We start from the raw sequence: 15,129 nt of genomic DNA on the forward strand, positions 1-15,129 counted from the left end.
TGGACTTTGAGGTTTTCAATTGGCTGTGTTTTGTCCGTCAGAGCATATAAAAGGATGAGACTGTAAAAAAAAAATCCATCCCTCTTTATCCTTAGCAGGTAGGCACTGTTCAATTTGAAATCATCTATGAATCTTTTCTTGGCCGAATTTTATTTGTAAAGCTCAAAATCTAAATAGTTCTGTAACTAATGAAAGAATTTATGTCTTTCAGCCATGGGTACTCTGCTGCTGCTTTGTGCTCTGGGGGCTTTACTTGGTGGTAAGTATATTTTGTCATACTTTTTTTTTTTTTTCACTGGCAGGATACACCTAAATGTTACTCTTTTAAATTGACATTTCCAATGTTTCATGATTTAAGCAGTGTTAAAAAGAACAAATGCAATAATAGGAATGAAACATTTAAAATTCAAGAAAATATATATATATATATTAAAATATCTATCAAAAATGGTAACCGCTATTAAACCTGACTAAATGTGGCTTGGCTCAGTTAATCAATCACAGCAGCATTCTTCAGACCTTGGCTCAGAATTCCCCTGCAGGATACGAAGCCAAGTGATCGCTCAATTTGAAGAAATTAATCCAGGTTGTCAACCCCATCGGTGGAGCATTGTTGTGCAGCCATACCGGGTGCTTGTGTGAATGAAGCAGAATGTTAAACGGGTGAAGCATTTGAGAGTGCAGCACACAAAGGATAGACATCTAAATTGAAATTTGTTTTTGTTGGGAATAGCATTTACCTTCAGCTGCTATTGAGTTGCAGCTATTATATTGAATTGCTGAAACAGGAGTGTAATCTAAATCCCCCTGGCCCTGGCTGAGCACAGAAAATGTTCTTTTCACAGAATAGGCACAGATATTGATAAAATTTCCATTATGCAATTATTCTGTCTGCAAAAGTGACGTATTGAGTGCTGCTGGGAAGCAGTCAAGTGATTATTCCTCAGTCTAAATCTCTCACAATGGTTATTAAAAACATTTTTTTTAAATCCATCCATTACAGACCAGCATTCATCCCTGCTTTTTAACTTTGAAATGAAGGTATTTTTCCACCATTTTCTCTTTGATGTCATATTGTTTCTTTGTACTGTGCATGTGATCCAAGATGTCTCGAGCCAAGTTTGTATTGCCGGTCTGTGAATCCTTTGATTGCCTTGGCAAATAGTCTCATTCTTTTTTCCTTATGCTTTGTTCTTTTTTTGACATATTTTCTTCATATCCAGAGGTTTTTAACACACAATTTTGTACCTGACTACTTCATTTTAGGAAACTTAATAAGAACTCGTCTTTTGACGTGTTTTTTTCTGTTTCTTGCTCTTGCCCCATCTGTCAGGTCCCTCTAGTGCTGGATGGGTAGGCAGGGAATTTGCCCTCTCAGTCATGCAGAATTATGCTCCACATTACGATACTCCTCGCATTCAGCTCTTCATCACTGCTGTTCAGGCAAATGCTAAAGTGACAGTGGAAGTGCCTCCTTTAAACTTCAAGCAAGAAAAAACCCTAAATGCTGGTGAGGGGGTCACCATCACTCTTCCCAATAATGTTGAGATGTATGGCAGTGTGAAGTCTTCCAACACAGTGCGCATCGAAGCCTCAGCAGACGTGACTGTAACCTCCTTCAACTACAAGTTGTACACAGCAGACACCTCTGTGGTGTATCCCACCACAGACTGGGGTACAGAATATTTCATCTTTACACCTGCAATATCACCCTACGGCACATTCAAGGAGTTCTCTGTGACAAATGGAAAACAGAGCAACAAAGTTGAGATTTTCCCAAAGGGCCCAATCAGGTTCCAGGGCCGTGTTTATAAAAGCGGCAGTCGCTTGGTGATAGATCTCCAGCCATACGAGAGCGTTCAGCTCCAGAGCAGGTCTGAACTTTCCGGCACCAGAGTTGCCTCCCTGCACCCTGTTGCTGTTTTCACGGGTCACACGTGCACCTGGCGCTTCTCCAAATGTAACCATGTTTACGAGCAGCTACTGCCAGTAAGTGGCTGGGGATCCAGCTTCATCGTTCCTCCTCTGACCTTCCAGAAGAGATTCGATAGCGTTTACATCCAGGCCTCCCAGCCCACCAGAATCAATGTCCAATATGGCAACCGTGAAGAAGTTGTGACTTTGACCAGAGGGCAGATGAAAGAGATCCGATACCACAATCCTGAAACACTGTCCCTTCAGGCTGATCATGGTATCCAGGTCCTCATGCTCTTCAACGGCATCAGATTTGGTTGGCTCCAATTTTACGACCCTTTCTTGATGACCATCCTTTCCACGGACCATTTCTGCAACTCTTACTCACTTACGGCTATGGAGGGGTTTGAAAACCAAGCCCTGGTTGTGGCAAAGACCAGTGCAATGGCAGAGCTGCGTCTTGATGGTATGAACCTGCCTCGCAACGTCGAGTGGAAAAAGTTTGCAGGGACAGATTTCTCTTGGGCAGAAATTTCCTACAAACCATCCCCAGGCAACAGCAGACACACAGTTTCCAGCTCTGGTTCCCGCTTTGCTCTGTACAGTATAGGAGTCAGCCAGATGAATGGTTACGGTGCCCCAGCTCAATGTATACAACCAGGTAAGAAGCATTACCTATTCTGCTTGTTCCAAGCAGATATTATGATTTTTTTATGATAAAAAAACTATATTTAATACGAGTGATGACATTATTTTGTTGTATGTTCTTGTATATTATGTTTTTCTAGGAAGTGGATCTTTGTCCTGCAGTAGTGTCACCTGCAGTGCCACTGAAGTGTGTGAGATGAAGGGAGAGTATCCCACCTGTGTCCCCAAGCCAGTGGAAAAAAAGCCTGGTACCTGCTGGGCCATGGGAGATCCTCACTACCGTACCTTTGACGGACGACGCTTCAACTTCATGGGCACCTGCACATATGTCATTGCTAAAAACTGTGGAAAGGGTGATCTCCCGGCCTTTGAGATCCTCGCCCAGAATGAGAATAGGGGCAGCCTCCGGGTGTCTTATGTCGCCCTGGTCATATTGAAGGTGTATGGCTTCACAATCACAGTAGCTCGGTCTGAGACAGGTCGTGTGAGGGTAAGGCTTTCTATTTCTCTTGGTAAAAGATTGTAATCATTTAAAATATTGTAATGTTATTTCCATTAAACATTGTCACGTACAGTAATAATACATTTAGTTCAGTTTGTCCTAAATATTTGTTTCCTTTCTTGACACATCAACAAATTATTAATCTATGGCCTTCATAAAGTATTTTCTCTTTCCTCTTGTGCAGATTGACAACACTCTCTGGAGTTTACCTGTAACCCTGAACAGTGACAAACTTCAGCTGTTTCACAGCGGTCGCTCTGTGGTCATTGAGACTGATTTTGGCCTGACTGTTCGTTACGACTGGGAGCACCAACTTGTGGTCACTCTGTCCAGCAGCTATGCTGATAAGACTTGTGGTCTCTGTGGCAACTTCAATGGCAACCCCGACGATGATTTCACCACACCCTCTGGCACCCAGGCAGGCGGTGCTGTGGCCTTTGGTAGCAGCTGGAAGGTGCCAGGGCTGGTGAAAGATGCTCTGTGCAGTGATGAATGTGTGGGTGGGTGTGAGCGCTGTGAACACAGCCTGCTGAAAATGTGGGAGGGCGACTTGTTTTGTGGACTCGTCACACTTATAGTAAATGGGCCATTCAGCAAATGCCATGCCGTCATTGACCCACAAGCATACCTTGAGAACTGCAAGTATGATCTTTGCATGGGAGGCGGCCTTCGTCATTTCCTTTGCCGGGCACTGGAGGCCTACACTGAAGCCTGCCAGCTTGCTGGGATCCAGGTTCAAGATTGGAGGAGGATGGCAAAATGCCGTAAGTAATATCTAATTTCTAGCTAAATTAGTGACAAAATTAACATACATTTTAGTTCTTTATTATTGATCAAAGCATTTATCACACTTTTTATTCTCCTTTCCTCCTAAAAGCTGCTAAATGTCCAGCCAACAGTCACTATGAGCTCTGTGGCAATGCCTGTCCTGCCACATGTTCTGATCCTAACGCTTCCTCCAAATGCAAACGCCCCTGTGTGGAGACCTGCACCTGTAACGATGGCTTTGTTTTGAGTGGAGGTCAGTGTGTACCTGCCGCCCAGTGCGGTTGTACCTACGAGGGTCGATACATCCCTGTTGGGGAGTCATTCTGGCCTGACCAGCGCTGTCAGCGATGGTGCACATGTGTCGCGGGAAGCAGAAAAGTAGAGTGCCAGGATAAAGGCTGTGGGGCAGGGAAACAGTGCCAGGTGGTTGAGGGCATAAGAAAGTGCCAAGCAGTCTCCCACAGCACATGCCAGGCCACAGGGGACCCACATTACATGACCTTTGACAAGAAGAGGTTTGACTTCCAGGGCACATGTGTGTACCAACTGGTTGCACTCTGCTCCAAAAACTCGGACTTGGTGCCCTTTGAAGTGCTGGTGCAAAATGATCACCGGGGCAGCAAGGTGGTTTCCTACACAAAGTTAGTAGAAGTCAAGGTGTATTCGCTCAGCATTGTTATTACCAAGACACACAAGGGCCTGATAATGGTAAGAACGCGATATTGTTTAAAACTTTAAAGTTTAATCGAGACATTTGGACGTTAATCTCTACTATAATTTTTATTTCATCAATTTATATGAATATCATGTTGTTTTTTCCCCCAGGTGAATGATGAGCTGGTCAACCTGCCCGTCACCCTGGCTGGAGGGCAGGTATCTGTGTATAGGAGCGGCTGGTACGCCGTTGTCACCACAAACTTTGGCCTCAAAGTCTCCTTCAACTGGGATAGTGCTGTGTTTGTAACACTGCCAAGCAACTACATGGGAGCCGTGTGCGGCCTCTGTGGCAACTACAACGGTAAAGCCCAGGATGACCTGACTCCAAAGAACGGTGACAAAGTGGTCTCCCCGGCAGCTTTCGGTACCAGCTGGCGAGTGGCTGAGATCCCCGGCTGCGTTGAAGGCTGTAAAGGGGTGTGTCCTAACTGTGACATTACCCAGAAGGTACTGTATGAAAAAGGAGATTTCTGCGGTATATTGAGGGACCCCAGTGGACCTTTCCGTGACTGCCATGCCAAGGTGGACCCAGCTGGATACTTTGAAGACTGTGTTTATGACGTTTGCCTGTACAAAGGCAGAAAGGATGTGCTATGTGAGTCTATTACAGCATACACATCTGCCTGCCATGCTGCAGGGGCAAAGGTGTACAGCTGGAGAACCAGTCAGTTCTGTGGTGAGAAAAGCATTCATTTTATTAAAATTATGTAGATCATTATTTACTATAGTAGTGCAGATAGTGTAACAATATTATTGTAAAAATAAAAATGGCAATAAAACATTTCACTCTTCTGTGAGCCTTTGTTTGTGTACTTCATTGCATTTATATCTGCACAATGCATATATATATATATATATATATATATATATATATATATATATATATATATATATATATATATCCAGTAAAAAAAAAAACAGCATTAACATTGTCTTTTATCTCCCTTGTGTGCAGCGCTGAAATGTCCAGTCAACAGCCACTATGAAGTTTGTGCAACAGCCTGTCCTTCCACCTGCCAGAGTCTGGCCCCCCCTCAAGGCTGCCAGTCTCAGTGTGACGAGGGCTGTTCCTGTGATGAGGGCTACATCCTCAGTGGAAACATCTGTGTTCCCTTCTCAAACTGCGGCTGCGTCTACAACGAACGCTACTACCGCGTCGGCCAAGTGTTTTATCCCAATGGCCAGTGTAACGAAGAGTGCAAATGCACTCAAGATGGAGAGGTATTGATACCTAAAGTAAAAAAGTTTGAAATGTTAATTTAATGGTTGTCAGGGTGAACTTGCAGTTGTTGGATTTTTATCAAATATCTTTTGTTTCTTAACTGTCTGTCTTAGGTGGAGTGCAAGAAGTTCACGTGTGGCCCGAATGAGAAGTGTAAAGTGGAGAATGGCATCCAAAAATGTCACCCTGTTGGCAAGAGTGTATGCCATGCCTCTGGTGACCCCCACTACCGGACTTTTGATGGGCGACTATATGATTTCCAGGGCACCTGCACATACACACTCTCCAAGAGCTGCGGGCTGGAAGGCACCCACCTGGTGGCCTTCTCTGTGCAGGTGGAGAACGTGCAGTGGACCCAGATGGTGAACAATAAAATGGTGTCTGTCACTAAGATGGTTGCTGTGGAGGTCTACGGCCTGACTCTCATCATGAGGAACAACATGTTTGGAGTCCTGGTGAGCACTTGCCTCTTCATTTAAAATGTATTGCTACTATCATGTAGTATCATTATAGATGGTGGAAATACCTGACAGATGTAAAACTATTTCTAGTTTACCAACAGTAATCCCTTTTTTTATATTTAACTTTTGCCCTTTTTTCCTAGGTAAATGGAGTGTTTAACTACCTTCCTCTGAATCTTAATGATGGAGCTGTGCTGGTCTATCAAGAAGGCATGCATTATGTTATCGCAACAAATTTTGGACTGCTTGTCACTTATGATCTGGTCTACCATGTGACAGTCACAGTGCCTGGTAACTATCGCGATAAGCTCTGTGGACTGTGTGGCAACTACAATGGTGACAAGAAAGATGATTTCCAAATGCCCAACCGCAAGCTCGCAAACAACGTGAACGCATTTGGAAAATCATGGAAGGTCACCGTCCCTAATGTAGTGTGCGCCAACGGCTGTGAAGGCGACCGCTGTCCTCAATGTGAACCAGCTCGCAAGGCTGTGTTCTCAAAGCCCACTTACTGTGGTATTGTTACAGCACCGAACGGTCCTTTTGCAGTCTGCCACAGTACACTGGACCCACAGTCATACTTTGATAACTGTGTGTTCGATGTGTGTGCTTCCAATGGGGATGGAAAGGTGCTGTGCAACAGCATAGCAGCTTATGCCTTCAACTGTCACAATGCAGGAGTGGACGTCAAAAACTGGAGGACAGCTTCATTCTGTCGTAAGTAACAATGAGAAATTCACCTTTTTGTTTTTACTCCGCATCAGCCTCTATAATATTAATACTGCACTACATGTAAGCACAGGTTCTTCTTTCATATGCTTTTCCCTGTCTTGTGATAATTTATTCCAGCCATGAAATGCCCAGCCAACAGTCACTATGAGGTGTGTGCAGACGCCTGCTCTGCATCCTGCCCAGGCCTCGCAGAGATGGTCCAGTGCTCCACCAGCTGTACAGAAGGCTGCGAGTGTGATACTGGCTTCCTATTCAATGGACAGATATGTGTTAAAGTGCCTGAGTGTGGCTGCTATGAGAATGGGAGAACTTACAAGGTAAAATTCAAAATCTCTGTACAAGAAAAAGCCATTTCATACTCAGTGAAGTACAACAGATAACTTTTTTTAGTGTCAAAGTTGTGAAAGAAAGTATCCATAGCAACGTTCACGCTGATATGGCAATAAAGTTGCCTTTAGTTTTCTGCTTTTAACTTTTATTTTCCACGGTTTTGGACATTAGCCAGCTGGATCTCAGATATGTGCACTGAGGATTTCTCCCGAGACTTAATTAGCAGATTGTCTAAATTTGTGTTTCTTGACAAGGTAGAATAAGCTTGGAATAATGTGGATCCTTCTAAAACTTGTTTTTTTCCATTGTGTTCCCCCCCCTCTTTGTATAATGAACCTGCTCTGCGTCCCCAGCCTGGTGAGGTTGTATACGAGGAAGACTGTAACACAAAGTGCACCTGTAATCCCACAAAAGGTCTGGTCTGTGAAAAGCACTCCTGCCCTCAAAGCACCAAATGCATGGTCAAGAAAGGAAAACGAGCATGCTACAACACAGGCAAGACAAATAACTATATATTTATATTGTCAGACTTTAACTATTAACTTATTAAACATGCCAATACATATACAGCTCATTTTAAATTTCCCTTTGTTTATCCTTCATAGATCCCTGCAAAGATGCTAATTGCCGGGTCAAGGAGACATGCCGTGTTGAGAAGGGCGACGCTGTGTGCATCCCAAAATACACAGGCACCTGTTGGGCCTGGGGTGACCCGCATTACCACACATTTGATGGTTACAACTTCAATTTCCAGGGCACCTGTAAGTACGTCATCTCCAAGACCTGTGGAAATCTGGATGGTCTAGTGCCATTCTCAGTCACTGAGAGGAATGATAACCGAGGAAACACGGCGGTTTCCTACGTCAGGGAGGTGAATGTGTCTGTGTATGGCTACAGCATCATCATCGCTAAGAACCAAATTGGTCGAGTCACGGTAAGATTTTAGGTACTTGTCTGACATACTGTGTGTGTGTGTGTGTTTGTGTGTGTGTGTGTGTGTATATATATATATATATATATATATATATATATTTCACACACACACAAATGTAAAACCATCTATTCTGTTTCTTTCAGCTGGACGGGGAGCTGGTGAATCTTCCAGTACTGCTGGGTGACGATCAACTCTCAGTGTTGCAGCGTGGCCACACTGCAGTTCTGGAGACAAACTTTGGCTTGGTTGTCACCTATGACTGGAACTGGGAGATAATCATTCAGCTGCCCAGCAGCTACTATGGCAGTGTCTGTGGTCTGTGTGGAAACTTCAATGGCAAAAACGGTGATGAGCTCCAGAATCCAGCAGGAAAAGCTGTCTCATCAGTGATAGAGTGGGGCAAGAGCTGGCAAACGCCAGACCAGGACAAGGACCGTCCTTGTTGGGACACATGCAAGACAAACTGTCCAACCTGTGACGGTAACCACGCCAAGCTCTATGAGACTGAGGCTTTGTGCGGGGCCCTCGCAGCCAAGACAAACGGTGTGTTCAAGTCGTGTCATGGAAAATTGGACCCCCAGGCGTTTATGAACAGCTGTGTGTATGACATGTGTCTGAATAAGGGAGACAAGAAGATGCTGTGCCAGGCATTGGCCTCCTACAGTAAGCACTGTCGTGAGGAAGGAATAATAATCAAGGGCTGGAGGAAGAAGTTTGACTGCCGTGAGTATTTGTGAAATTTTTTTAAATAGTATTTCAATGAAATATTCAAACAAAATTCATATTTTTTTTACTAATGCCTTTTAAATTTCTATCCAGCAATGAACTGTCAGCGTCACAGCCACTATGAAGATTGCGCTAAACCATGCCAGCCATCCTGCCCATTCCCTGAACAGAAGCAGACCTGCAGTAGTGCCTGTGTTGAGACCTGTGTGTGTGATGCAGGTTATGTCCTCAGCGCTGGCGTCTGTGTGCCTGCTAAAACATGCGGTTGCTCCTATCAGGGTCGCTATTACAAGCCAGGCCAGCGCTTCTGGGCCGATGAGGCTTGCCGCCGCCTATGTGAGTGTGACACGACCTTGGGCATGGTGACATGCCGTGAGGAGTCCTGCTCTGCCAAGGAGAGTTGCACAGTAGAGGATGGGGAGCGCGCCTGTCGGCCCATCAGTCACGCCACATGCACGGCCTCAGGTGACCCACACTACCGCACTTTTGATGGCCGCAGGTATGACTTCCAGGGAACATGTGTATATCAGCTGGTGGGATTGTGCTCTCAGCAGCCTGGCCTTGTGCCGTTCAAGGTGACTGTGCAGAACGACCACCGGGGAAGCAAGGCTGTGTCCTATACAAGGACTGTCACGCTTTCCATATATGGAATCACCATCACCATCAGCAGAGAATACCCCTACAAGGTCCTGGTGAGTATGGATGGGGAGGTATGGATAATGTGGAAAATTGGTGTGAGTTGATTAAAGACAGACGTGTTTGTAGGCTGTAGTGAAATGGGACACGTGTACAGTAGTAACAGTACTGACAATAAAAACAGGACAAATACTCTGAGCCTAATTCACATCAGTGGATGATAATGCCTTCTGTCGTTGTGCTAATTCTGACATCCCTCATGTTCTTCGGCATATTGTATATTTAATTGCATATTAAAGACCACACAGAATTATTAAATCTTTAATCTCCTGAAAACATTCCTCGCTCCCCCCCTTGTTTTCCTTTCCCCAGATCGATGGGCGGCTTGCTTTATTGCCACTGGATTACAATAATGAGCTGGTCATTTTTCTCGGTGGTTGGACAGCTGTTGTGGAGACAGTTGCCGGTATCACCTTGACCTTTGACTGGCGGAGCCTTGTGAGCGTTACTCTTCCCAGTAACTACCAGGCTGCCGTCTGCGGCCTGTGTGGCAACTACAATGGAAACACCAAGGATGACCTCACCATGCCGAATGGCCAGATAGCCCCTGATGGAGCCAGGCTCGGGGAAAGCTGGCAGGTGGCCATCGTACCAGGCTGTTCGTCAGCCTGCCAGGGGCCCTGGTGCCAGGCCTGTTCAGACTCCCAGCGGAAAAAATACCAAGCCCAGAAGCACTGTGGTATTATTGCTGACAAAGCAGGGCCTTTGAGAGATTGCCACAGTCATGTGGACCCTGCTCCCTACCTGGAGGACTGTGTGTATGATGCTTGTCATTATCACGGTCACCAGGGATCAGTCTGCGATGCAGTGGGAGTTTATGTATCTGCCTGTCAAAGCCAAGGAATCACCATCCTCTCCTGGAGAACGGATACCTTCTGCCGTGAGTTTGTGATGTTTTTCATTTTTTGTCTTCTTATCTCAGATCTTACTTTAAAACCTAACTTTCATGTTTCTCTGCCCATCTTCTCATCTTACCCCACAGCAATGCTGTGTCCAGCTAACAGCCATTATACCCAGTGTGCCACGGGTTGCCCAGCCACCTGTGCCAGCTTAACCTCGCACTCAAACTGTCGCAGGCGTTGTAGAGAAGCCTGCGAGTGTGACGAAGGCTACCTGCTGAGTGGGGATACCTGCTTGCCTGTGAGAGACTGCGGCTGCTCATACGATGGTCACTACTACAGGAAAGGAGACGTCTTCTACCCTGAAACCGAGTGTGTGGAGCAATGCCTCTGTGGAGAGAATGGTGCGGTATCTTGCCAGAAGGCCAAGTGCCGGCCAGGGGAGATCTGTAAGGTCGCAAATGGTGTGAAAGCCTGCCACCCTGAGGGACAAAGCAAGTGTGTCGCGTCTGGTGACCCACATTACATCTCCTTTGATGGACGGAGATTTGATTTCCAGGGTACCTGTGTCTATGTATTGGCCAAGGTTTGTAATGATGACAATGGCCAGCTGACGCCCTTTACCGTCACTCAGGGGAATGAGAAGTATGGAAATGGGAAAGTGGCTGTTACCAAGTCAGTTGCAGTGGAGGTCTATGGCTTTAACATTGACATCCAACAGCGAATGCCATGGAAAGTCATTGTGAGTTCAACAACTTTATCCCTTATAATTTATGGTTACTGGTGTACGTGTTTATTTATCTTATCTTACAGTGATCCATCTTTGTCCATTCAGGTGGACGATGAACTTCTAAACCTTCCCCTCTCTCTGGACAATGGGCGACTCAGAATCACCCAGGAAGGTCGCAACATAGTTGTCCGAACAGACTTTGGACTGAAAGTCCTCTATGACACCGTCTATTATGTTGAGGTCATCGTGCCTTCTACGTACCAGGGTAAGATGTGTGGTCTTTGTGGAAACTACAACAGGAAGGGTGACGATGACTTCCAACTACCTGGTGGCAAACAAACGCAGAGCGTTGACGAGTTTGGAAAGGCATGGGTGGTGGACCTGCCTGGGTTTGTATGTGGAGGCTGTGGAGGACAGTGCCCAGTGTGTGAGCAGGCCAAGGCTGCAATGTACGGAAAACCCGAGTCCTGCGGCATCATAAGTTCACCTAATGGGCCTTTCAAAGCCTGCCACAGTAAAGTTGACCCTGCAGCGTACGTGTCCCATTGCGTGTTCGACGTGTGTGCTGTGGATGGCAACAAAGATACTCTGTGTAACAGTGTGCAGGCCTATGCTCTGGCCTGCCAAAGTGCAGGGGTTCAAATCCTGCCATGGAGGAGCGGCTCCTTCTGCCGTGAGTTACACACAACTGTATTTTAGCTTTGAAATGTTTTTCTGGTGAATGCGCAAAGTCTTACAAATGTCTTCTTCTCTTGTAGCTGCATCTTGCCCTAAAAACAGTCACTATGAGGTGTGTGCCAACACGTGTGGTGGGACCTGTGCCAGCTTCATTTACCCATTTTCCTGCTCTGAAGGCTGCTTTGAAGGATGTGAATGTGATGACGGCTTTGTGTCGGATGGCATCCAATGTGTTCTCTTGGACAACTGTGGGTGTGTGTATGATGGGAAATATCTGAAGGTAAAACTGAGGATTAATTTTGTTGTCGTACATAGTAACTGTGCTACACTTGAAAGTTAGTCATTAAAAAAACAACTTTTATCAGGATTTACCCATGAATAGCGATGTAACACATTATTCACCAAATTGCACATTATACATGATGTGTGTTTTCAGGTGGGCCAAGCATTGGTGGACAAAGACTGTAAGTCCAAGTGTGTGTGCCAGGCCACTGGTCTGGTGAAGTGTGAGAAACTGTCCTGTGCCAGTGGGGAGGTTTGCGGAGTCAGAGACGGGATTAGAAGTTGCCACGTCAAACAGGGCCAGTGCAGCGTCAGCCAAGTTGGGCACCTTACCTCCTTTGATGGCATGTCTGGAGCCGTAGGAGCTCAGGGGGCATTTGAAGTGGCGTCTCTGTGTGACGAGACCGCCGAGCTGTGGTTCCGTGTGGTTGTGGACGTCCGCGTCTGCGCTAAAGGAGCATCTCCCGCTGCTGCCGCTGTGCACGTATTCTTCAAGGAAACCGTCATCACAGTGAACAGCCAACGTGTGACCTGGGTGAGAAGGGATTTTTTGTAAATGGTTTCAATCATCATTGTAATAATTTTGATTAATCTTTAATTTAAACCTTTTAATCCAAACTGATTTGGTGTTTCTTGGATCTTTCCCCTACCTATGTCTTCCAGGTCAATGGCAGGAAAGTGTCTCTTCCCAGAAAAGTGACGGATGATCTATCGGTCAAAATCTCAGAGAGGACTGTGATCATCGAGAGGGCGTCTGCCGTGCGGGTCACCTACTCGATTTCACAGGAGGTCACTGTCATTATTGACAGCGCACTTTCGGGGAAAATGTGCGGCGCCTGTGGCAACTACAACCACAACTCCAAGGATGATATGAAGACCGCAGATGGGAAAATTACCACCGATGTGTCCGTGGTTATCGGCTCCTGGAGCGCTGGAGACTTTTCTGGGTGGTGAGTTGTGTGAAAACTGTCGCTCTTCCTCTGTATTAATGTAATGGACAAAGATACATTGCGCATTTAGTGCAGAGATAATGATCGTCCTCTGCTGTGGCACATGCTCTGTTCACATTGCTCCCGAAGTTAACTTTAATTGTTTTAATGGCATAACAACTTTGCAGGCTCGTCTCTGCTTTTTAACCTGCAGTTCCAGATGGAGCAGAAGTTTCAATCTTGAACTCTAGTTTGCCCTTTATTATGCAAACTCCAAACTTAATTTGACCACTGAAATAATCAAGCACAGATCAGCGAGAGATGGGACGGTGCTATGACCATTCAACCGCTTTTACTCTTAACAGCAAGAACTAAACAAGGACTCCACAGAGCCCCTTTAAAGGAATGAGAGTGTGGTTTTTAATTGCATTTGATCCAATTTAATTAAGAAATACCAGAGAATCCCCTATGGTAATTACTGATTAAAAAGCAGGTGAGGCTGACAGGCACGGCCATCAAAAGCTACCAAGCTTGCAATCCAATCACTGCTTGTCATCCAAGGACACTTAAGACTCATCTGGGTACAATATTAATTTGAGCCCTCGTCTTTAGTTCTGTGTTCTAGTCTTAAGCCAGTCCCTTAGAGAATTAAGTTTTGTGTATCCCCCTTCCTCTATTCATTCAAAGTAGTTGTCTTATTTCCAGGAATTTTCCTAACACCAGACCGTAAGGAAGAAAAGAAAAATACCCCCAGAACCAAAGCTGCTGCTGCTGAGTGTTTGCTTTTGCCTTTACAATGCAATGTTCAGAAGTGTTTCTTGTAATCTCTGTTGTGCCTGAGTGAACATGACTTCACTTTGCTTCACTGCCCATTGACTGCTTTTTTTTTCTTTTTCATTTCAGCGGCCGGTAGAGATGCTGTTCCTGTTGGCGATAAAAAGCATCTGTTATATGGGTAAAAAAAAAAAGGTTTTATAAAAAAAAAAATTGTGTTTCCTCCTGAAGCTCTGAACTGATGTTTCCTCGTGAAAGAAACAGCTGTAATATATGTGGCTAACATCCCTGCTTTTGTTTACCCCCATTAAACAGGATGAAGAGGAATGTGAAGTCATTCAGCTGAAGCTGGCTTGTTTATATCCAGTCTCACTCATCGTATTTTTCTGCTTGCTCCTGATTCATGAAATGTTTTTGGTTGTTTACTGGAGGTCTGGTCTTCTACTGTTCATTTTGGAGTCGTAGAAAAATCAGGCTCATTCTTGAGCAACACCTCCACCTAGTGGAACAGTCAATGGTTTCACATCTATAACTCCAGCAGAGAACTAAAAACAGCCACAATTCTCACAACTGTAATACTTGTCTCGTGTATGTGTGTGCTGTGTCAAATGTTCTCTTCTCATCTGACCAATAAATGAGTTTTCACTTCACTGTGTGCGTTCTGTTATTTGTGGTTATTCCAAAATGAATTTACTGACCATCCTTACAAAAACTCTTGTGTGTGTGTGTGTGTGTGTGTGTGTGTGTGTGTGTGTGTGTGTGTGTGTGTGTGTGTGTGTGTGTGTGTGTGTGTGTGTGTGTGTGTGTGTGTGTGTGTGTGTGTGTGTGTGTGTGTGTGTGTGTGTGTGTGTGTGTGTGTGTGTGTGTGTGTGTGTGTGTGTGTGTGTGTGTGTGTGTGTGTGTGTGTGTGTGTGAGTGAGTGATCTGCCGGTGCTTCCAGAATCTGTCAGCCTGGTGTGGGAGAGACCTTGGGTCAGGAGGGCAGTTTTCATGAGGCTGAGGAGGGAAAACTCTAGTCTCATTGACTAGACTGTGCCGGTACTGTGAAAGCACACTGGTCACACTATGCCTGTCTGCTTTATGCTGCTTTGTGTGTGTCTTTATATTTTGGTTTTTGGGGTGTACGTAGATAGATAGTTACTTTATTTATCCCAAGCTGGGAAATTCCGGTGTAACAGCAGCACGTTTCACGCAGCACACTTTAAAAATATATACAATTTCTACACAAAAAAGTGTCAAATATACGA

General features: G+C 45.2%; 1 protein-coding gene across 1 annotated transcript; it reads left to right on the forward strand.

Annotated features, from left to right (window-relative positions):
• The first annotated feature begins 1 nt into the window (after position 1).
• Positions 2–14,532, forward strand: LOC118312033 (IgGFc-binding protein). Its single transcript, XM_035636298.1, has 23 exons — positions 2–98; positions 212–259; positions 1,334–2,575; positions 2,703–3,052; positions 3,249–3,828; positions 3,942–4,540; positions 4,658–5,225; positions 5,505–5,770; positions 5,885–6,226; positions 6,376–6,949; positions 7,082–7,281; positions 7,648–7,789; positions 7,900–8,228; positions 8,372–8,951; positions 9,048–9,646; positions 9,963–10,530; positions 10,633–11,231; positions 11,325–11,892; positions 11,978–12,177; positions 12,334–12,714; positions 12,843–13,129; positions 14,012–14,063; positions 14,198–14,532. The coding sequence occupies exons 2-22, from the start codon at positions 214–216 to the stop codon at positions 14,019–14,021; spliced, it is 9,030 nt and encodes a 3,009-aa protein (XP_035492191.1). The 5' UTR covers positions 2–98; positions 212–213; the 3' UTR covers positions 14,022–14,063; positions 14,198–14,532.
• The last annotated feature ends 597 nt before the right edge of the window (positions 14,533–15,129 follow it).

Source organism: Scophthalmus maximus, chromosome 1, assembly GCF_022379125.1.
Source record: "Scophthalmus maximus strain ysfricsl-2021 chromosome 1, ASM2237912v1, whole genome shotgun sequence".
In the NCBI taxonomy this organism is placed as follows: Eukaryota; Metazoa; Chordata; class Actinopteri; order Pleuronectiformes; family Scophthalmidae; genus Scophthalmus; species Scophthalmus maximus.